Here is a 22941-nt window from a genome sequence, read left to right on the forward strand (position 1 = left end):
GGGCGATTTCCTGAGCGGGAACGTGACAAAATATTGTCGGTTCCAGCAAAACGTAAAATCCAGGGGATGTAAAATTGTGGTTCTATTGTATTGTGTTTCCTAAATCTTCAAAGAATACACCCAATTTAGTAAAGTTTATATGTAGTGTGCTAACACAGTTTAATGAAACAATTTATGAAAGGGGTCAAAGTTAAAGACAAAAATCTTTACCTAAAACAGGTGTTGACCTGCGTGTATATACCCCAGGTCCCCCGCCAAATATTTCAAATGCTAGTACACATGCAGTGAAGATCACGTCAATATACACACACTCACGGATGCCGAAATTTGGTTCGGGTGCTTGGAGCCCCAAACCCGTAGCCCAAGGGAGCAAATTCAAGTGCGGGTACGCACAAAACGCGTCAGGCGTTCTGGGTTTTTAAGGATGTAAATAAAGTTTGAGTTTTAGCCATTTTCTGGCTGACCATGGTGCATTGCGAGCCACTTTCTTCAGAGATATTGTGTTTCCTAGACTTCATTTCTATTCTTTAAAATATCAGCAGTAAACACAAGTTAGCTAATATCATTATAACTATTATCAGCCTTTTCATGTCTGACTTGGGTATAATCTCTTTGTAGATGTAAAGAGTTTAATATCGCAATGTTCTGCAACTGACATTTTTTTCATGTTCATTTGTTAGGTACAGCCTAAAGAGGTGCCATTTATTTGAAATGTTTTCTTGGGGGTGGGTAAGTGAAGTGCGAGCCAAATTGCCTAGAAACTGCCCTGAACGGAAATTGCTTTTTAACAATTGGATCACTGAGATTAGCATGATGATCCTGAGCTGGAATATTGAAAAGACACACTGCCAGTTCTAATGCAGGTAAGCGAGCAGGTTTGTCAAAAGTGTGGCTATTAATGAGGAATAACTCTGAAATAGGCGCTGCTACTACGTATTCCCTTTCTGCAGAGTGGAAGCCCTTTTACCTTCATGCTGGGACTGTTCTTTATCAGTTGGGAAGTAGTCAACATGCTGGTTAATATTGGGATACCGAAATCCATACAATCACCTGTTTCTGTATGGTCTGATATAACTGGTAGGTCATAAATGTTATACATGTATTTTTCTGTTGTCTGGCCCCAATGGGGTTAATTGTAGTTTTATTCGTTTTTGCTGAGGCAGAACTGTTGTTGCATTCTAAATGTTTTCCATAGTATAAATAATATATGTGTGATTTTGTGATATGGCTGTATATTCTTTTATTCAACTTGCATGCTTCAGACTTTTATTATGGGGTATGTTCATATATGCTTCATAACGTTTCACTTAACCTTATTATCCAGCGCAGGGAAAGCACATGAAAAAGATGAAAATTTTAATAGTATCAAACTTTCTAAATTGAATCCAATGACAGCATTAATTAAATCCGGTATATATGTCAGGGTTATAGATGCCAAGATTTTAAAATGATTTTCAGAGAAACAGGCTTTTGGTGCCATAAGACTAAAGGGGATCATAATGTTCAGCGACTGATCTTGCGTGGCTTTATAAACGCGTGCTTTGGAATATTGTTCAGCGTATTTTCATTCAGTGGTTTGTGCCTATGCGGATTTCTTTCTATGGACCTTCTGTGCTGTTATTCTGTTTGCATCTGGGGCTGATTGGCTAACATAGATACTCATTTTCACCAGTGCACCCATCACAACCAACAGGATATTTGCTTTCATTTCTATAGGTAATGGCACTAGTGCAGTTTAGCACCTATTAGTAAATAAGCCCTGTCTATACAAGTGGCCCAGGACGAAGCGGAGAGCCTCTCGCCTATAAAGATTAAATCATAGCAAACACAGAGACTATTTGCTAGTGCTGTCTAGTGCCCTGCTTGCACCTATCCCCAAGCCCAAGGAAGCACACTAATACAAATAAAAAGAAACCTGTGTGCATAGAATGGACAAATAATTTATGGGATAAGAACAAGCGATGGGCAAGTTTAGGAAGAAAAAACAAAAAAAAAACCAAGAGAAATTAGTCCCAAGAAGCAGAATAACTAGATATATATTTGAATTAGGCTCATTTGTTTTAACAAGATCACAAAAACAGAAAATGGTATGAAATGTGTAAAGCGTAAAATGAGAGCAAGTGAGAACAGGTCTTTGGAACGGAATTTTCTGCAGCTAAAGATTTTGGCTGTTGTGGTTCCTTCCACCCTGGAACATAAGTAGGAACCTGAAAAAGTTGTACATTGCTAAAGGCAAAGCATTTATATTATCAGTAATCACATTCATACGGGTGTAGGATCCTTTATCCAGAAACCTATTATTCAGAAAGTTCAGAATTATGGGACAGCCATCTCCACATATAGCACAGATAGCCCATATAGCATATAATTCTTAGAAATTATTTTCCTTTTCTTTGTAATATTAAAACAGTACCTTGTACTTGATGGTAACTAAGCTGCATGAATCCCTATTAGCCAAATCCTATTGGGCTTATTTTATGTGTACAGGTATGGGATCCCTTATCCAGGAACCCGTTATCCAGAAAGTTCCAAATTACGGAAAGGCCATCTCCCATAGACTCCATTATAAGCAAATAATTCTAATTTTTAAAAATAATTTCCTTTTTCTCTGTAATAATAAAACAGTACTTGTACTTGATCCCAACTAAGATATAATTACCCCTTATTGGGGGCAGAACAGCCCTATTGGGTTTATTTAATGGTTAAATGATTCCCTTTTCTCTGTAATAATAAAACAGTACCTGTACTTGATCCCAACTAAGATATAATTACTCCTTATTGGGGGCAGAACAGCCCTATTGGGTTTATTTAATGGTTAAATGATTCCCTTTTCTCTGTAATAATAAAACAGTACCTGTACTTGATCCCAACTAAGATATAATTACCCCTTATTGGGGCAGAACAGCCCTATTGGGTTTATTCAATATTTAAATAATTTTTAGCAGACTTAAGTTATGGAGATCCAAATTATGGAAAACCCCAGGTCCCGAGCATTCTGGATAATAGGTCCCATACCTGTATATGTTTTCTAAGCAGACTTATAGAAAAAGATCCCTTATCTGGAAACCTCCCCTGGTCCCAAGCATTGTGGATAATCTACCCTATACCTGTATTATAATCATTTCATTGATATTATTTTGTTGTTCACGTAAGACCCAAGGGTTAAACAAGCTAAAACTGGTAACTCCACAGAAGGTCAGTAAATAAATGTCATTTTACACAATTCATTCACATTAGTGTTTAGTTATAATATCATTTTATTGCAGAGCACAGTGGGCACAATGCAACCCAACAGATTTGTGGCATCCTAGTTATTATACCCCTACTGCTGGTCCCCTAAGTCTATAAGGACCATTCAGGATAATTTAATTTAAAAAGGGGGTTAATGTGGAAACTCCATTTGTCCCTTATCTCATATTCGTATACCCTTTTGCTGAGGTTGGACGCACCCTGAATCATAGATACGGTTTATCACATATTAATAATAATGCAGGGGGAGGATTTTGTTTAGCAAGTATTTAAGACTTTGTTTATAGAAATTAAATTGTAAATGATCTGCAAGAACTTAAGTAAATGTTACAGGTAAAGCAGTGGGTTTAATATAGAGCAGGAAAACAGTAGGGGAAGCCATTTTTACTCTTAATGCTGTATTTTATGTAAAAGGATCCAAAACTGTTGTACTTATACCCACTAGGGTGACATATCAAGTACAGGTATGGGATCTGTTATTCGGAAACCCGTTATCCAGAAAGTTCCAAATTGCGGAAAGGCCATCTCCCACAGACTCCATTATAAGCAAATATTTCTAATTTTTTAGACTGATTACCTTTTTCTCTGTTATAATAAAACAGTACCTGTACTTGATCCCAACTAAGATATAATTACCCCTTATTGGGGGCAGAACAGCCCTATTGGGTTTATTTAATGGTTAAATGATTCCCTTTTTTCTGTAATAATAAAACAGTACCTGTACTTGATCCCAACTAAGATATAATTACCCCTTATTGGGGGCAGAACAGCCCTATTGGGTTTATTTAATGGTTAAATGATTCCCTTTTCTCTGTAATAATAAAACAGAACCTGTACTTGATCCCAACTAAGATATAATTACCCCTTATTGGGGGCAGAACAGCCCTATTGGGTTTATTTAATGGTTAAATGATTCCCTTTTCTCTGTAATAATAAAACAGAACCTGTACTTGATCCCAACTAAGATATAATTACCCCTTATTGGGGGGCAGAACAGCCCTATTGGGTTTATTTAATGGTTAAATGATTCCCTTTTCTCTGTAATAATAAAACAGTACCTGTACTTGATCCCAACTAAGATATAATTACCCCTTATTGGGGGCAAAACAAGCCTATTGAGTTTATTCTATATTTAAATGATTTTTAGCAGACTTAAGTTATGGAGATCCAAATTACGGAAAGACCCCTAATCCGAAACCCCAGGTCCCGAGCATTCTGGATTACAGGTCCCATACCTTCCTATAAAACCTTCCATTTGGCAGCAATTCTTAAGCTATGGGTCAGGGTCCCAAAGTGCATTCCCAAACCATCTAACGTGGGTCTCTGTGCTCCATCTTAATGTGACGTTTCTGCAATACAAAATAGTAACGAAACTTAGACACATAATAAAACTCATTTTGGTGTTATGAAGCTGAATCCTTTCAATTTAATTTGGGTCCCATGAGAAAAAGTCTGTGATTTTAATATTTGTCTTCTGTGTATGTTGTACTTAACCTACATGCTATTTCATAAATGCTTTTTATGGTTAGAAGGGAAGTTATGCTTTTGTATAAAATAGAATATGTAGAGCTGCTCACACAGCTGTGTCTATATGTAACCCTTTACATACTGTTTGCTGCAGAAACCAAATATTGCTCTTTAGGCCCCCTAATATCATCAACAACCATTAGTAATTATAGTATTGTCACTGATCTTTAGTCTGCGCCGTCAGTAAGTTATTGATCATACAATTCTGAAGCTCAGTATAACTTGCCTCACAGTCTAATTTGGTTCAAATAAGTCAGCTTTCATTTCATAATAACAGATCTGATACGTGTAGTGCAGAACAAGAAATATATATTCATAAACTGGCATATAAATGTTGTGTGTGGGCATCTGAACCAGTTCAGATATATTTTAAACAGGACGTAAAGTAACTAAGGATTCTTTGGGGTACACTGATTTCTGTATCTGTAGCCAGCGCTACACATTAGAACTGCTTTCAGCTAACCTATTGTTTCTCCTACTCCCATGTAACTGGAGGAGTCCCAAGCCCGACTTGGATTTCTTACTACTGAATGCTATTCTGATACGTACTGGGAGCTGTTATCTTGCTCCCTTCCCATTGTTTTGCTGATCGGCTGCTGGGAGGGGGCATATCACTCCAACTTGCAGCGCAGCAGTAAAGTGTGACTGAAGTTTATCAGAGCACAGGTCACATGGCTGTGGCACTCTCGGAAATGAATAATATGGCTAGCCCCATGTAAAATTTACTTAACTTAGAGTTCTGAGTATGCCGCAATCTCTGATGCCACTTTAAGAAGTGCTGCCAGTACGGTTGCCACCTCTGTCAGCTTTCTTAGCCGGGCAGGGGGCGGGGGTGACGGCACAGGCGGTGGAGGAAGAGGCAGCGCCATGGCGTTGTGGGTCAGGGAAGAGGTGGGGCTGTGACATCATGGGGTGTGGCTATGACGCCAATCGGCAATCACTGCATCAATGTCCTGCCCGGTTTTCCTAATTTGGGAAACCGGGCAGGAGGTTTTGGCCCAGACAGTCCTTTTAAAAACCGCGCTGTCCGGGTCAAAACCAGACAGGTGGCAACCCTAGCTGCCAGTACAGCACCAGACTTGGCCAAGTATATGAGCACAATCCTGTTGGTGTCATTATTTACACTAATTCTTAAAAATCTATTTTTTGTCCTTTGTTTAGCTCAAGTTCCGGACAGCGATGAACAGTTTCCACAAGACATGCAGTCTGAGAACAGTAAGTATCTGTTTATTGGAGCCTGTCCTGCTCGAGCTTGCCTGTCTGAATGACCCACAAAGTAGTTGTTATGTAGGAAGGGTACCGCTACACTGCTAAACACAGGCCATACTGTACTGATCCATAAAGTGCAGCGGGTCCTTGCCCTCCATTCTGCTCCAGCTTCTCTGGGTGCGCACTGTTTGTAAATGAGCCCTATATAGAACTATATATAAGCAGAGCCCATGGGGGGGGGGGGCTGCGGTGCCTGCTGTACCATAGTCACCCTACCCAGCCATACTTTTACCTTTATAATAGCAGCATGATTGGGTCGGGGGGTGCGACACAAGAGCGCTGGGAGGAGTGACTGGTCATACTGAGCCCCCTCAGAAGAATTTTCTTGCAGGGGGACCTGGCTCGACCACATTATGCTGTTGTTTGTATATAAATGTAAATCAGCAGAGGAACACACCACAGGGAAATGCACTTTTAATCACTTTTACATTAATGACCTATATTTGCAACTGATAATCAAACTGTATTTTAGTAAGTAATTTTGTTTCAGTTACTTTTTATAGCCCTCCCATGAAAATCAAAAAGGAGCAACAGTACCGGTATAACAGTGATGGGCAGTGTCTCTACGCTGAGTAAGTATTGTGGAGCAAAAGCCATTTATTGTATGTATATTGTATACTCATATAGCTGCACTCACATATAGGAAAACAGCCCGGGTGTGTGAGTTTATAGGAGCATACAGAAATGTTAGGCACTCACAGGTCTTCATATAATGGTGAAAAAAATGAATTTATTTGAGACCTTTGTCAAGGCTGCATTAACACACAGCAAACAGAAACGTATACCCCACTCCCTTGTTTGCAAGGGAACCATCAGCTGTTAGTAAACATAGTGAAACGTAAGATCTTGTACACAGACCACATGGTTATATAATGTATACATTTTACCTGGTATGACTGTGCACTTAACCACAATTCAGAAAAAAATGAAATGAAAACATCAAATCTCAAACATATACGTTTCCGAATCAACTGGCATGCATCTATAAGGCATTAGCAATATCTATATAAATAGTTGTGCTCACCTCTAAATATTCAACAAATAGGGGGGTGCAATGAGTGCAGAGGACCTCTTGTTGCTGTCTCTAAGGCATGAGCAAGCCAATAGGAATTAGTGAGAGGGAACAGCGAATAGTAACGTAGTATCAAGATTGGCTGGCCTTAATTGGGGTATGAGGTTGTTTGGGTTTTACTCGCCCACCAGAGAAGGCAGATTAGCCCAACATCCCAATGAAACTCTCAGCTGCTTCTCTTACCTTGTACTTAGGGAACAACATGTTCCAGATACATAAAAACACTATGAATTTTTAAAGTTCTACAGCAGGTTTCTGTCCAGTTTTAGAAGTGCAAACAAGCAGTTACAAGGTCAGGCACTATGCAAGGCAGAAGCTACTCTCCCATGGGCGCTTGGCAAGGCAGACGCCATTCTCTTGGGCCAGACAGAAGTCACTTTCCTGGGGGCACTGGGCCAGACAGAAGCCATTCTCCTGGGGGCACTGGGCCAGACAGAAGCCATTCTCCTGGGGGCACTGGGCCAGACAGAAGCCATTCTCCTGGGGGCACTGGGCCAGACAGAAGCCATTCTCCTGGGGGCACTGGGCCAGACAGAAGCCATTCTCCTGGGGGCACTGGGCCAGACAGAAGCCATTCTCCTGGGGGCACTGGGCCAGACAGAAGCCATTCTCCTGGGGGCACTGGGTCAGACAGAAGCCATTCTCCTGGGGGCACAGGGTCAGACAGGAGTCACTTTCCTGGGGGCAATGGGCAAGGCAGAAGTCATTCTCTTGTGGGTACTGGGCAAGGCAGAAGTCATTCTCTTTTGGGTACTGGGCAAGGCAGAAGCCATTCTCTTGTGGGCACTGGGCAAGGCAGAAGCCATTCTCTTGTGGGTACTGGGCAAGGCAGAAGTCATTCTCTTTTGGGTACTGGGCAAGGCAGAAGCCATTCTCTTGTGGGCACTGGGCAAGGCAGAAGCCATTCTCTTGTGGGCACTGGGCAAGGCAGAAGCCATTCTCTTGTGGGTACTGGGCAAGGCAGAAGCCATTCTCTTGTGGGCACTGGGCAAGGCAGAAGCCATTGTCTTGTGGGCACTGGGCAAGGCAGAAGCCTAAACAGTCTTGGCAAGATCTAAGAAATCAGCCTTAATTCTCTGGACAGGAAGTGGAGAAAGCTTTATATAGTGAGAGCTCAACTGTGATTGGCCATCCTTAGTTAGAATAGGACTTTGCTGGTATTTGACACACCCATCAGGAAAGGCAGATAAGTCCGAATTCTCCAAGAATGCCTGCGCTTACTCTTTGGCCCTGTGTTTAGGAAGCAGCCATAAGCTGTGAGAGCGATTCTCTGCAGATTCACTTAAATGCCTTTAACATTTTCATGGAGACATTTAAAAAAAGTGTAAAGATGTTCTGTGTCCAACTTTGTGTTACAGGATATAGTTTCCCTTTAGATTATGAAAGTTCATCTATTTTCTGACTATTGAAACAATGTACCTTATGGATATTTTTTTAGTGCCTATCATCAAACAGGACATGGCATTATTTCTCCAAACCAAGGTTCTCAGAAGTCACAGATCCACTACTTCTCTACGGAAGGTAGAAGATTTGCCATTCAGCAAGGCTCTATTCAGTATGCTCCAGCTGAGGAGTATCTCACAGAACACAAGTAAGGGCACTTTTGCCCTCCTATCTGTGCCTGTATGTTTTCCACCCAATTAGACTGTAAGATCTATGGGGCAGGGACCTTCTACCTATTCTATCTCTTACAACTGAATCTCTGTATAGTTATACTTGTATTCAGGGTTGTACTGGGGGATGCAGGGCCCACCCGGGCTTCTGCCTCAGGGCCCCCCAATGGCCCCCGTCGCAGCCTTTCATCCGCCCCCCCCCACCCATCTGACTGGTGGCTCGATATAGTGCCCTGTGGGGATTGGGTCTGAGCCACCAGGGCCCACTGGGTTTTTTCCCTGTGTCCCGGCAGCCCAGTCCAACCCTGCTTTTATTTATTTGTTATAATCTCCCTGTGTGTACTTTTCTGCATTGTAAGATTCTGAAGCATTGCATTTCCATGCAGCAATTTATAGATAAAGTTATAAACCAGTGGAATCCTCCTGCCTTTCTAGAAATGTCTTCAATGTCTTACTTGACCTTAATTTAGGGTCAGTGGTGTAACTATTGATGGGACAGACCCCGTAGCCATAGGGTGGAGGTCTGGGGGGCCATGGGGGGTAGTCGGTGACACAAATTGCGTGTGGCCCGAGAGACAAAAAGTCACATGTGACCTTTTCGTGTGGGGGGGGGGGATTGTAGAGGCCCAAAAATTTTTTTGCAGGGGTTCTGGGCCCCTGAATTTATACCACTGTTAAAATGTAATAAATGTATTGTTATAAAACCCATAGTTAGGGGCTGATTTACTAATCCACGAATCCGAATCCAAATGAGAAAAATTCGGATTGTAAAACGAACATTTTGCGACTTTTTCGTATTTTTTGCGATTTTTTCGTCGCCGTTACGACTTTCCCGTAAATTGTCGTGACTTTTCCGTAACCGGTACGACTTGCGCGAATTGTCGCGACTTTTTCATAGCCATAACAAATTTCGTGAATTGTCGCGTCTTTTTCATTGCCATTATGCCTTTGGAGAATTGTCGTGACTTTTTCATTGCCATTATAACTTTTGTGAATTGTCGTGACTTTATCATAGCCATTACGACTTTCGTGAATTATCGCAACTTTTGTATTGAGAGCTCGAAAAAGTCGCGACAATTCGCGGAAAAGTCGCAAAGTACCGATCATTACGAAAAAAACGCATTTGGGCGCTTTTCGGACGTTCTTGGATTAGTAAATGTGCCCCTTAGTGTTGGTTCCTAAATAAAAGTTTTTATGCTTTCAGATCCCGGTATGCAGAGCCTATAGACACGTACCTACCATTCCAATCGCTGCAGTTGAGTAGAGAAACTTCTGACGGTTACCAGTCACAAATATCTGAGCCTTGCCTCCAGTATCTGCAGCAAGAATTCAAAGAAAAGTACCACGAGCCGCTGAGTGAGGAGCCAAATCATTTGGGTAACCACAAGGCTCAGCAACTCCCTTCAAATGTGGTCATAAAGCAAGAACAGGCAGACTATTCATATGATTCAGGTAGGACAAGTAGAAATTCAGTAACCAGCTGGCTCTAATGAACACCGGCTCCTCTATTGTAATTACATTGCTTGATTTATTATGTTTTGAGTGTCGGGATCAAGTAGTGTGATAGAAGAAACATGAGAGAATAACCCTTATGCGGGATTTTTTCTTTTATGTCTTTTTTCAATAACAATAAAGTTGTGTAGAACATATGTTCTACTGGTAAAGCAGCTGTAGCAGGGAGGGAGCCCTTTCCTCTTCATGTCAAAGAGGTAACATACTCTAACCCCCATATGTAATAAAAGGCACTAAGTTTGCCCAGTAGCAGTAACCCATAGCAACCAATAAGATGTTTGCTTTTAAACAGTTGCCCAGTACATGCTACCTGCTGATTGGTTGCTAAGGGTCACTGCTCTTGGACAAACTTAGTGCCTTTTATTACATAACCCCCTTAGCGACATAATGTGCCTTTGGCAGTTTAACACTTTTTCTGTCTTCCCAATACTCTCTGTGGTATAGAGTTCATTCCACCAGCCTTACAAAAATAACCACAATGAGGACTTTCTTTTCTCTTTGCTATTATTTAATTGCGGATGGGGAAGACCCATTCACTATTTTTACTAACTGGGTGTTAAGGGGCAAACAGTATTTTCCTCACATATGCAGTTTTCATGTTTGCACCGCACTTAAGCCAATGACATTGGCATCTATTTTGTTTGTAGCGTCCATTTTCTTTTGTGGTGGCAATATTAGAAAATAATTACTGTTTCATTTAAACTCTCTCTAACCAATAATGCCCACATCTCAACACAAATCTGACTTCTGTTGCTTTTTCACCCCGCTCCTGCTTATTCTGCATTTTCCCATATAATAGGCTCCTATGTACCGTTGTGTTATGTTCAACATCCCAGGCTAGTAAGTTCTTCAATCCAGTACTAATTATTTTCTTTCTAAATTACGTTTCATAGCAGGAGATATAAAACAAGAAGCGGTACCCTACAGAGATAGGCCTCCATATCAGCGCCGAGGGTCCCTGCAGCTGTGGCAGTTCCTTGTGGCTTTGCTCGACAACCCGACAAATTCGCACTTTATTGCATGGACAGGAAGAGGCATGGAGTTCAAACTGATTGAGCCAGAAGAGGTAACATATTTATATCTCAAGAATCAATCACCGCACTTTTATACCTAAAAACAGGCACAAAGACAAAGTTGCACTCATCAGATTCTGGAATGATTAAAGAAGAAGGAAAGGTAAAAACTAAGTAAGCTTTATCAGAGGTCTATATAAATACAGCCATAAGCACTCACAGAAACGCTGCACTGACTTCTCTATCAAAAGCAACACAGGATTTCTTGTCTCCATTTTTGTAAAAATGTTTTTCCGGTATCTGACTTAATCTATCAGAAAAATCCTTCATTCCCGGGGCCAGAGTCTGTGCAGCTCTCTCCTCTCTCCCTTCTCCTGCTCCCCCCTCCCATATGAACTCATTAAATCTCACTCCCCTCAACCTTAGGAATGTGTAATCTGAGCTACCAGCAGCTAGAGCTACATCAGGAAGCTATGAAGACCAAGCTAAAATGGCAGCTGCAATCTTAAACAAACAGAGAAAGCTTCTAGGGCTCTTTACTCAGGTATGGTAAAGCTTTCTGCAGAATAAATATAGCGTTCTAGGTGGCACTAATGTGGCAAATCTATTGGCAGTAAAAGGCCAAAATGACTTTCCTTCTCCTTTAAGAGGACTAACTTATCACATCTGGAGAGTTAACTCCAGGGAGTACAAGCTGTTCATCCAAGTATTTTAATACATCAGTCCAGTGTTTGTATTTTTGCATGCATTCCCAAACAACACATTGGAATGTTGTGTAGCAGTAACATTCTAGCATTTGGGCACTTTTTCTGAGGAGAAACGGGGTGTGTAAAACCAGTAATTCATGTAAGTGCCCTGCTTAATCATTTAAAAAAGTAATGTCAGGATTCTGCTTACAGATATCAGAAGTCTAAAAACCCCCACAGACAAACTAAATATTATTTTTATCTCATGCAAGGGACCTGATAGGACAGAACAAAATCAGAAGCCATATATGGTCAATACGGGCCACACTTTAGTCAAAGGAGCAATAGATACAGAATAAAGTTCAAAGAGAATTATTACCACTAATAAATACAGTTTTATCTCATTAGTGGAAGACAGACAAGGCCAATTTCTGCAAGGTAGCATTGTGCATAGGTTTTTGAAAAGCTCTAGCATATTATCGTACATCATAAGGCATAGCTAAGAAACAAAACAGACGTGGAGGTTAGTTCCAAAGCCTACATGATACCGAGTTCTGATGCTTCTTTAATCAACAGAGATATATATGCTTGAAAACCCTGCTAGGTGGTTAAAGATAAAAAAAAAATGCTATGATAGTTTTTTTGTTTTTGAAGAATTATGTGACTAGGTTGGCGTTTTTGTTTTTTTTCAGTTACCATTAATTCATGTTGTAGTTGGGGTTTTGATATTGCCTCCTGTCCTGCCTACTCTCCTTAGATCTCTGCCTCCTGTCCTGCCTACCCTCCTTAGATCTCTGCCTCCTGTCCTACCTACCCTCCTTAGATCTCTGCCTCCTGTCCTACCTACCCTCCTTAGATCTCTGCCTCCTGTCCTGCCTACTCTCCTTAGATCTCTGCCTCCTGTCCTGCCTACTCTCCTTAGATCTCTGCCTCCTGTCCTGCCTACTCTCCTTAGATCTCTGCCTCCTGTCCTGTCTACCTCCTTAGATCTCTGTCTCCTGTCCTGCCTACTCTCCTTAGATCTCTGCCTCCTGTCCTGCCTACTCTCCTTAGATCTCTGCCTCCTGTCCTGCCTACTCTCCTTAGATCTCTGCCTCCTGTCCTGCCTACTCTCCTTAGATCTCTGCCTCCTGTCCTGCCTACTCTCCTTAGATCTCTGCCTCCTGTCCTGCCTACTCTCCTTAGATCTCTGCCTCCTGTCCTGCCTACTCTCCTTAGATCTCTGCCTCCTGTCCTGCCTACTCTCCTTAGATCTCTGCCTCCTGTCCTGCCTACCCCCCTTAGATCTCTGTCTCCTGTCCTGTCTACCTCCTTAGATCTCTGCCTCCTGTCCTACCTACCCTCCTTAGATCTCTGCCTCCTGTCCTGTCTACCCTCCACATAGCTATATACTGTATTATATAGTACCTAATAGAAAGTAGGGCACCATTTGTATATTCAGTTCTTCTTGCAATGCTCTCAAAGTGGGGTATAAAACCATTCTTTAAGAAAAGTAAAGCCTCCAGTTCATACTGAAAAGAAGAGGGTAAAACTCTACTTCATACCCTGCATTCTAGAAATTCTTTGCACATTTTAGTGATGTAATATAATCTTTTGAGTAAGGAAGTCACAGAAGCATGTAACATAACATAGTAAACTGGGTTGAAAAAGTCACATACATCGAACCTTTTATGTCTAAATACAACCTGCCTAACTGCTAGTTGATCCAGAGGAAGGCAAAAAATCCATCTGAAGCCTCTCCAATATGTGTCAAATTTCTTCCTGACTCTCAGATGGAAATCAAACTAGTCCCTGGATCAACTTTATTCTAAGAGCTTTTTTAAGTAACCCTGGATTTTCCCACTTGTTCTCACTGAATAAAAATGTATTCAGATGTTTAGATGGAACCTACTTTCTTCTAATCACAGTGGGTGCCTTTGTGTCTGCTGGAAGGACCTACTGGTAACTAAAGCATTAGAGAGGTTATTATATGGCCCTTATATATAATTATACATAGTTATTATCTCCCCTTAAGCGCTTTTTCTCTACCCTCTGTACACGATCCTTTAACCCAAGTGGTCATAAGAAAAAATTTGTATTTAGGTAGCAGTGTATATTGGTGCAATATAATAAATATGGGCGCACTGATCTTACCTGTTTGGTATTCGGCAAAATCCCTGAAACCATGTGCTGTATGTATGTATGTACAGTGGTGTGAAAAACTATTTGCCCCCTTCCTGATTTCTTATTCTTTTGCATGTTTGTCACACAAAATGTTTCTTATCATCAAACACATTTAACTATTAGTCAAAGATAACACAAGTAAACACAAAATGCAGTTTTTAAATGAGGGTTTTTATTATTTAGGGAGAAAAAAAATCCAAACCTACATGGCCCTGTGTGAAAAAGTAATTGCCCCCTGAACCTAATAACTGGTTGGGCCACCCTTAGCAGCAATAACTGCAATCAAGCGTTTGCGATAACTTGCAACGAGTCTTTTACAGCACTCTGGAGGAATTTTGGCCCACTCATCTTTGCAGAATTGTTGTAATTCAGCTTTATTTGAGGGTTTTCTAGCGTGAACCGCCTTTTTAAGGTCATGCCAAAACATCTCAATAGGATTCAGGTCAGGACTTTGACTAGGCCACTCCAAAGTCTTCATTTTGTTTTTCTTCAGCCATTCAGAGGTGGATTTGCTGGTGTGTTTTGGGTCATTGTCCTGCTGCAGCACCCAAGATCGCTTCAGCTTCAGTTGACGAACAGATGGCCGGACATTCTCCTTCAGGATTTTTTGGTAGACAGTAGAATTCATGGTTCCATCTATCACAGCAAGCCTTCCAGGTCCTGAAGCAGCAAAACAACCCCAGACCATCACACTACCACCACCATATTTTACTGTTGGTATGATGTTCTTTTTCTGAAATGCTGTGTTACTTTTACGCCAGATGTAACGGGACACGCACCTTCCAAAAAGTTCAACTTTTGTCTCGTCGGTCCACAAGGTATTTTCCCAAAAGTCTTGGCAATCATTGAGATGTTTTTTAGCAAAATTGAGACAAGCCATAATGTTCTTTTTGCTTAAAAGTGGTTTGCGCCTTGGAAATCTGCCATGCAGGCCATTTTTGCCCAGTCTCTTTCTTATGGTGGAGTCGTGAACACTGACCTTAATTGAGGCAAGTGAGGCCTGCAGTTCTTTAGATGTTGTCCTGGGGTCTTTTGTGGCCTCTCGGATGAGTTGTCTCTGCGCTCTTGGGGTAATTTTGGTCGGCCGGCCACTCCTGGGAAGGTCCACCACTGTTCCATGTTTTTGCCATTTGTGGATAATGGCTCTCACTGTGGTTCGCTGGAGTCCCAAAGCTTTAGAAATGGCTTTATAACCTTTACCAGACTGATAGATCTCAATTACTTTTGTTCTCATTTGTTCCTCAATTTCTTTGGATCTTGGCATGATGTCTAGCTTTTGAGGTGCTTTTGGGCTACTTCTCTGTGTCAGGTAGCTCCTATTTAAGTGATTTCTTGATTGAAACAGGTGTGGCAGTAATCAGGCCTGGGGGTGACTACAGAAATTGATATTGAAATTGAAAATTAAAATTGATAAACCACAGTTAAGTTATTTTTTAACAAGGGGGGCAATCACTTTTTCACACAGGGCCATGTAGATTTGGAGTTTTTTTTCTCCCTTAATAACGTAAACCTTCATTTAAAAACTGCATTTTGTGTTCAATTATGTTATCTTTGACTAATAGTTAACGGTTTTTGATGAGCAGAAACATTTAAGTGTGACAAACATGCAAAAGAATAAGAAATCAGGAAGGGGGCAAATAGTTTTTCACACCACTGTATGTATAACTTTATTTATAAAGCGCCACAAGGGTACGCAGCGCTGTACAATCTTACAATATACAAAATTATACACATGGAGGACAAGTGATATAATAAATAAATACAATAAATAAAAATATATATATATATATATAAATGCACAGGGAATAAATGCCATGTGGTATGAGACACAGTAGGAAGGAGGTCCCTGCCCCGTAGAGCTTACAATCTAACTGAATCTGTAACTGAAATTGTCGCTGTGTAGGCGGAAAAAGCGGACATGCCCAAAGCGCACAGTGATTTTTTACTTTATATATTCAGCCAAATCCCAATCCTGCTAAGAAAGGCTCAGATTTGCCCGAATCCCAAACCGAATATGCCTTGGGCACCCTGACCTGGCCTAGCGCTGCTTGAAAAATACCTGACAAAGGGGTCTGCCCACAAAACACAATAAATGCAGGAGATTTCCGCGCATCAGCATGTCCTTAACTGCAATTACTGAATTGGAGGGGTGCCAATCCCCCTGGACTGTGCTCTGGATTCAGAGGTGTGCGGCTGAGTTCCTATACTTCAACTGCTTGAAAAATCATACGAGCCGGTAGGCGCAGCTCATTTTATAGCTGGAGAACAGAAAATAATTTTAATTGGTTTGTTTTCATGCCTTTACCTATATAAGGCTAAAATAGCAATGGCATTTTTATATTGCAGGTTGCAAGACTTTGGGGCATGCAGAAAAACCGTCCCGCCATGAACTATGATAAGCTTAGCCGTTCTTTGCGCTACTATTACGAGAAAGGCATTATGCAGAAGGTACGTAGAGTACATTGCCGTCATTATCCTTCAAAAACTATGAATTGGCATATGGGTTTCCTGGAGTCATAGTAGAATCTAAAAAATATGTTTTTCTGATTTCTTTGGGCAAAAATGCACCTTTTAGGAACATACAAGAATTTACAGGCAAGTAAAAAGATTTTGCTTTTGAACAATAACAGGACAGTGCCTAAATACAAGCATTGCTGGATATCACACACATACTATTGAGACACAGGGTCATATTTACGAACATCAGGCACGTTGCAAAAAGCAGCACAATTCTAGTTTTTCCCCACAATTAAAGCATTATTGTGATGAGATTATACAAATACTAATAAAATAATGCATGAACTTTTTTCCAAGTAGCATCAATATGGATGTGTGCAGGTAAAGCATTCTGTAATTTGCCTTCCATCTGCTAAACTGCTAATTGTCTGTATTATTGCCTTTGGTTAATGACTTTTACTTTGGAGTTCTATTAAGGCTGTGCTGTCTCCTCTCTATGTTTTCCTTTGGGTGATTTATATTATTGCCAGTGGGAAAGCATTTGGAGGAGATGCATTCCTGTAAGCCTAGGCCATCTGCTACCTTCCATTTAATCTGGAACATATTTTTGACACAGTATAGTAATTGAAGGCAGGGGGGTAGAACTGGGGGTATGCACAAAAGGCATGTGCCTATGGTGCAACAGTGGGGGTGGGGGGGCATCAGACACTTGCCCCCCCCCCCACACCTGTGTGTGGAGGGGTGAGGTGTCCAACCGGCTTGGCTCAGCTCTGATTGAAGGTATGGAATGGTATTGGTATGACGCTTGCCCCTTTGCAAGAAACCATAACAGACATACAGCTGAATGCAAAAGCTTGGTACCCTTTGCAAATCACATATTTAGCTCATTATAAAGTTAAAATGTAGGAAAGTACTGCAGAGATCACCGAGTCGAAGCAATATATTTGCAAATGTTAACGCACAGTTACATTTTATTTCACCAACATTAAAACACAGGAACAAAGAAAATAGTAATTGTGCAAAGGTCAGAGATAAACACTGTTGTTGCAAGGTCCCTGGCCCCAGTCGCCTCTTTGGGCCTTTAGAAGAAGTTGTCGTGTGTTGAGAATCTTACAGCCCCTGAGGCAGGACCCGGCGCAGTGCAAACGGTATTGCCACAAACTCCGCAGCTCTTCTTCCCAGTTTCTCTTTACAATCATTGGGCAGCAGCGCAGGGTGTAAATGAATGCAACTCCCCACCATCAGCTTAACTTTCAGCCCAGGCATTTTGCTTCAGACATACACACACATGTGTGACACCCCCCCCCCCCCCCCCCCCCCCCCCCCGAATATGGCCGTGTTGCATTCATTTTCTTTCCAGGTCAGTGCATTTTCTTAAAGAGGAGTAGTGGCTGGAGGGTGCCTAAAATATTCTCACCCATTGTACATTTGGGTTTCCTTGTCCGTTAACAACATTTTAATTCAAGTACTATTTACCTTCACTTAAAAATCCTTTTGTCCTGTAGCAGTTATTCATTCCTTCACCTCTCGAGGAAGGACCCAATAGATTACAACTCTCACTGCTGGGTCCTGTTTAGAATAAATCAGAAAAAAGGCAAGTTAAAGGGAAAGATCTTAACAACTTTTTCATGAAAATCAAATTTACCTTTTTGAAGTCTTTTTGGCATTTAGCAGATGCCATTTCCTGCTTGCCGTCTATATCCAATTGCCCTTCACATATTCAACACATTTTCTTTTGCGGTGCCCTTTCCCACCTTTATTTTACCCCCAGTCTGCCTGGCCAGGGAGGTGACTATACAGTAATTGCAGCAGGGGGTGTCTTGGTGGTGGGGAGCCCATAGTTGTGCTGCCATCCCCCTGCCTCCTGTAACCTGCAGGATTCCCAAAGGGCCTGCCCCAGTGGCAACACAGATCTAATTTTGATCACTTATGTAGACCCTTCCATGGGAACAGTGTCCCTACACCCTGCTGGGATTTCCAGTAGCCAGACAACAGGAGCCCAGGATCAGCTGGGTGTTCTGCTCAACAGAAATGCTCAGCAGGAAAAGTCTTTCTTTGTTCTGGTCATTTATGATGAGAGTAATGCCCTGCTGGGATTAACAAAATCCATTTTAAACCATTTAAATTCACAGCTGTCACATATTTCATCCCACCCTGTCTCAGTAATACCAATTATCTCATCATTTTCTGCACATGCAATAGCTTTCCCATCATACCCATCTCTGAGCCTTTGCAAGCAGACAGCCGAGGTTACAGTCAGATCTTTAATTACTGTTGTTTGGGCCAATATTATGATGTTTACTATATTACCTGTATTAAACTATACCCGTCTAATCAGCTTGTGCGGCACTACACTCTGATCACATTCAGTCTTGATATTTAATCTATGTAATTTGTAATGATTTTGTATATGTACCTATGCAACCTTTTTGTTTCTGTTTCCTTTTACTAATAGATTGTAAGCTCTTTAGGGTAAGGACCTCATTCCAGCTGTGTATTGCAACACCTAAGCACTTACGCATATACAGGTTTCCGGAAACCCATTATCCAGAAAGTTCAGAATTAGGCCATCTCCCATAGACTCCATTATAAGCAAATAATTCCAATTTTTAAAAATGATTTCCTTTCTTCTCTGTAATAATAAAACAGTACCTGTACTTGATCCCAACTAAGATATAATTACCCCTTATTGGGGCAGAACAGCCCTATTGGGTTTATTTAATGGTTAAATGATTCCCTTTTCTCTGTAATAATAAAACAGTACCTGTACTTGATCCCAACTAAGATATAATTACCCCTTATTGGGGGCAGAACAGTCCTATTGGGTTTATTTAATGGTTAAATGATTCCCTTTTCTCTGTAATAATAAAACAGTACCTGTACTTGATCCCAACTAAGATATAATTACCCCTTATTGGGGGCAGAACAGTCCTATTGGGTTTATTTAATGGTTAAATGATTCCCTTTTCTCTGTAATAATAAAACAGTACCTGTACTTGATCCCAACTAAGATATAATTACCCCTTATTGGGGGCAGAACAGCCCTATTGGGTTTATTTAATGGTTAAATGATTCCCTTTTCTCTGTAATAATAAAACAGTACCTGTACTTGATCCCAACTAAGATATAATTACCCCTTATTGGGGGCAGAACAGCCCTATTGGGTTTATTTAATGGTTAAATGATTCCCTTTTCTCTGTAATAATAAAACAGTACCTGTACTTGATCCCAACTAAGGTATAATTAATCCTTATTGGGGGCAAAACAATCCTATTGGGTTTAATTACAGTTTAAAATGTTTTTTAGCAGACTTATGGTAGGAGATCAGAATTATCCGGAAAACCCCAGGTCCCAAGCATTCTGGATAACAGGTCCTATACCTGTATTTATCTATTTTTACTGTATAACCCTATATGTAAGCCATGTAAATCTCTGCGTACAATTGTGGTGCTATATAATAAATAAATGCATACATACCGTGCATATTAGTGTGTGGGAATGCCCCATAGCTGTGCGCACTTTGGCACCAACTAAACCTAAATCTGCTTCTGATTTTTATTAAATAATAATGTTATCCCAAATGCCTTAACACACAATGACCTAAAGTATGTTTTTTTCTGTAGGTGGCTGGCGAACGCTATGTATATAAATTTGTTTGTGACCCCGAGGCTCTCTTCTCTTTGGCTTTCAATGACAGTCAGTGCCCTTCCTTGAAATCTGAGTCTGACTGCCGGATTCATGAAGAATACACTGTGCCACTATCGCACCTGGATTAATGAAGCACGGAGCTGTCTTTTACCAAAACTACAAGAGCAACATCAATTACTACTACCTGCTGTTGTATAATTGTGTATATATATATATTATTTTTTTTTTTTTTGCAAGGGCATAGTGTTTAAATGTTTAAATAATAAGATGGCTCTGAAAAAAAACCCACCAAAAGTGACTAATTTTCTGTATTCTTGGCTCAAGTACATTTATTTAAAGTTTGGGAATCTATTATCATAATATGCAGAACTCACACATTTCCAAATAACCGCTGCCTATAAGTAAAACACCTTTCTTAAAATCTGCTGAAAAAAATAATCATTAAACAAACCCTGGACAACTGGCTTGCCTATAGACTGGTTTATGTGGGGTTATTTAAAAACATGTTGCTGGCACTTTGCATCTTGGAATTTGTATGTGGAACCCAAAGGAATATGGATCCTAATGCTTCCAGAATAGAGAGCACAGAATTGTACCTGTCTCTGTAATGCAGGGCTGCCTGTGTATTACAGGTATGGGACCTGTTATCCAGAATTCTGGAATTTCAGATAAGGAGTTTCTGCAATTTGGATCTTCATACCTTAAGTCTACTAAAAAATAAAAAAAAACATTAAATAAACCCAATAGGATTGTTTTGCATCCAATAAGGGGTAATTATATCTTAGTTGGGATCAATTACAGGTACTGTTTTATTATTACAGAGAAAAGGGAATCATTTAACCATTAAATAAACCCAATAGGGCTGTTCTGCCCCCAATAAGGGGTAATTATATCTTAGTTGGGATCAAGTACAGGTACTGTTTTATTATTACAGAGAAAAGGGAATCATTTAACCATTAAATAAACCCAATAGGACTGTTCTGCCCCCAATAAGGGGTAATTATATCTTAGTTGGGATCAAGTACAGGTACTGTTTTATTATTACAGAGAAAAGGGAATCATTTAACCATTAAATAAACCCAATAGGGCTGTTCTGCCCCAATAAGGGGTAATTATATCTTAGTTGGGATCAAGTACTATGTCCTGTTTTATTTTTACAGGGAAAAAGGAAATCAATTTTAAAAATCTGAATTATTTGATTAAAATGGAGTCTGTGAGAGACAGGCTTTCCATAATTCAGAGCTTTATGAATAACGGGTTTCCGGATAACGGATCCTATACCTGTACAACACAATACACTATGATGAATGTCATTGCTGGTATTCAGATCTTTCTGCATAAATGGTTTCAAGATAATGGATGCCATATATGTAGGAGGTTTTAGCTAATCAATAAACAAAACTGCTTATTGATCTTGATGATCAAACTAAAATACCGTATATGTCCTCTAAAGACTAAGGGGCCCATTTACTTACTCACGAACGGGCCGAATGCGTCCGATTGCGTTTTTTTCGTAATGATCGGTATTTTGCGATTTTTTTCGGAAAATTATCGCGACTTTTTCGTTACCAATACGGTTTTTGCGGAAAAACGCGAGTTTTTCGTAGCCATTCCAAAAGTTGCGATTTTTTCGTAGCGTTAAAACTTGCGCAAAAAGTTGCGATTTTTTCGTAGTGTTAAAACTTGCGCAAAACATCGCGCCTTTTAAGTTTTAACGCTACGAAAAAAGCACAACTTTTCGCGCAAGTTTTAACGCTACGAAAAAAATCGCAACTTTCGGAATGGCTACGAAAAACTCGCGTTTTTTCGCGCAAATCGTATTGGTAACGAAAAAGTCGCGATAATTTCCGAAAAGTCGTAAAGGCGCCGAAAAAAATCGCAAAAAATACGAAAAAGTCGCAAAATGTTCGTTTTCCAATCGGAATTTTTCCAATTCGGTCGGAATTCGTGTCTTAGTAAATCAGCCCCTAAATGTCTTTTATCAATTGGTGACTTCTAACATTTACCCAATGATAAATACACTTCTACAAATCCCATAGGAATGAATAGAAAGAGGGTGAGGTTTTCTGTGGTGAGCTCTTACATTTTGATAAATTTGCACCTAAATGTTCCCCTGGCTGGAATAGGTTACAAACTATGAAACCAAATAAATCTTTCTGTTGATTATCATCAGGATAGTGCAGGCACAGGCTCGTTGTCTATTCTGCTACATACTGACCCCCTGCTGCATTCCTGACTGCTATCTAATGCCCCAAAATGGTTGAAATTGGCAAATTGCTTCTACTTATTTTCAAGACATATGCAGTGTGAGAGTGCCTTAGGCAAGAGAATGGAGTTGCTGCATTTTCACCAGTCCCATACAGCAAAATAAGTAATAAAATGTGCATTATCCTGTAGACCAGGGGTGGGCAAACTTTTTGGTTCAGGGGCCACATTAACTTACAGACAGGCCGGGCCAGCGTTACGCCGTTTCCGCTCCTCAGTCCCCAGATGCAAGTCTTGCATGATGAGACTTGCAGAGTCGGCGGTCCGGATTAAAAAGACCAACGGGCCGTAGTTTGCCCACACCTGCTATAGACCTATAGAACCTTCCTCCTGCACATATGTTACAGTGAGTTAACAAAACAAAAAAGACTGACGAGAATATTCTTTTCCTAGCAGTTTTATAGCAATTAAGTAGCATGGAGTGCAGTGCAACCCCCTGGACACCCCATGAACACAAGCAGAATTTT

General features: G+C 40.6%; 1 protein-coding gene across 1 annotated transcript; it reads left to right on the forward strand.

Annotated features, from left to right (window-relative positions):
• Positions 1-452: 452 nt before the first annotated feature.
• etv4 (ETS variant transcription factor 4) lies at positions 453-20671 on the forward strand. The gene is made up of 9 exons (XM_012967532.3): positions 453-863; positions 951-1077; positions 5938-5991; positions 6536-6617; positions 8556-8708; positions 9935-10182; positions 11136-11308; positions 16451-16552; positions 20185-20671. Exons 1-9 carry the CDS (start codon positions 858-860, stop codon positions 20335-20337), a joined length of 1098 nt encoding a protein of 365 aa, XP_012822986.1. The 5' UTR covers positions 453-857; the 3' UTR covers positions 20338-20671.
• Positions 20672-22941: the final 2270 nt, after the last annotated feature.

Source organism: Xenopus tropicalis, chromosome 10 (assembly GCF_000004195.4).
Source record: "Xenopus tropicalis strain Nigerian chromosome 10, UCB_Xtro_10.0, whole genome shotgun sequence".
Classification (NCBI taxonomy): domain Eukaryota; kingdom Metazoa; phylum Chordata; class Amphibia; order Anura; family Pipidae; genus Xenopus; species Xenopus tropicalis.

Bases quoted from the DNA above. Each gene is read 5' to 3' on its own strand.
- etv4 (XM_012967532.3), top strand. The intron at 1,078-5,937 runs GTAGGTCATAAA...TCCTTTGTTTAG, and splicing joins TGTATGGTCTGATATAACTG to CTCAAGTTCCGGACAGCGAT. The intron at 16,553-20,184 runs GTACGTAGAGTA...TTTTTTCTGTAG, and splicing joins AGAAAGGCATTATGCAGAAG to GTGGCTGGCGAACGCTATGT.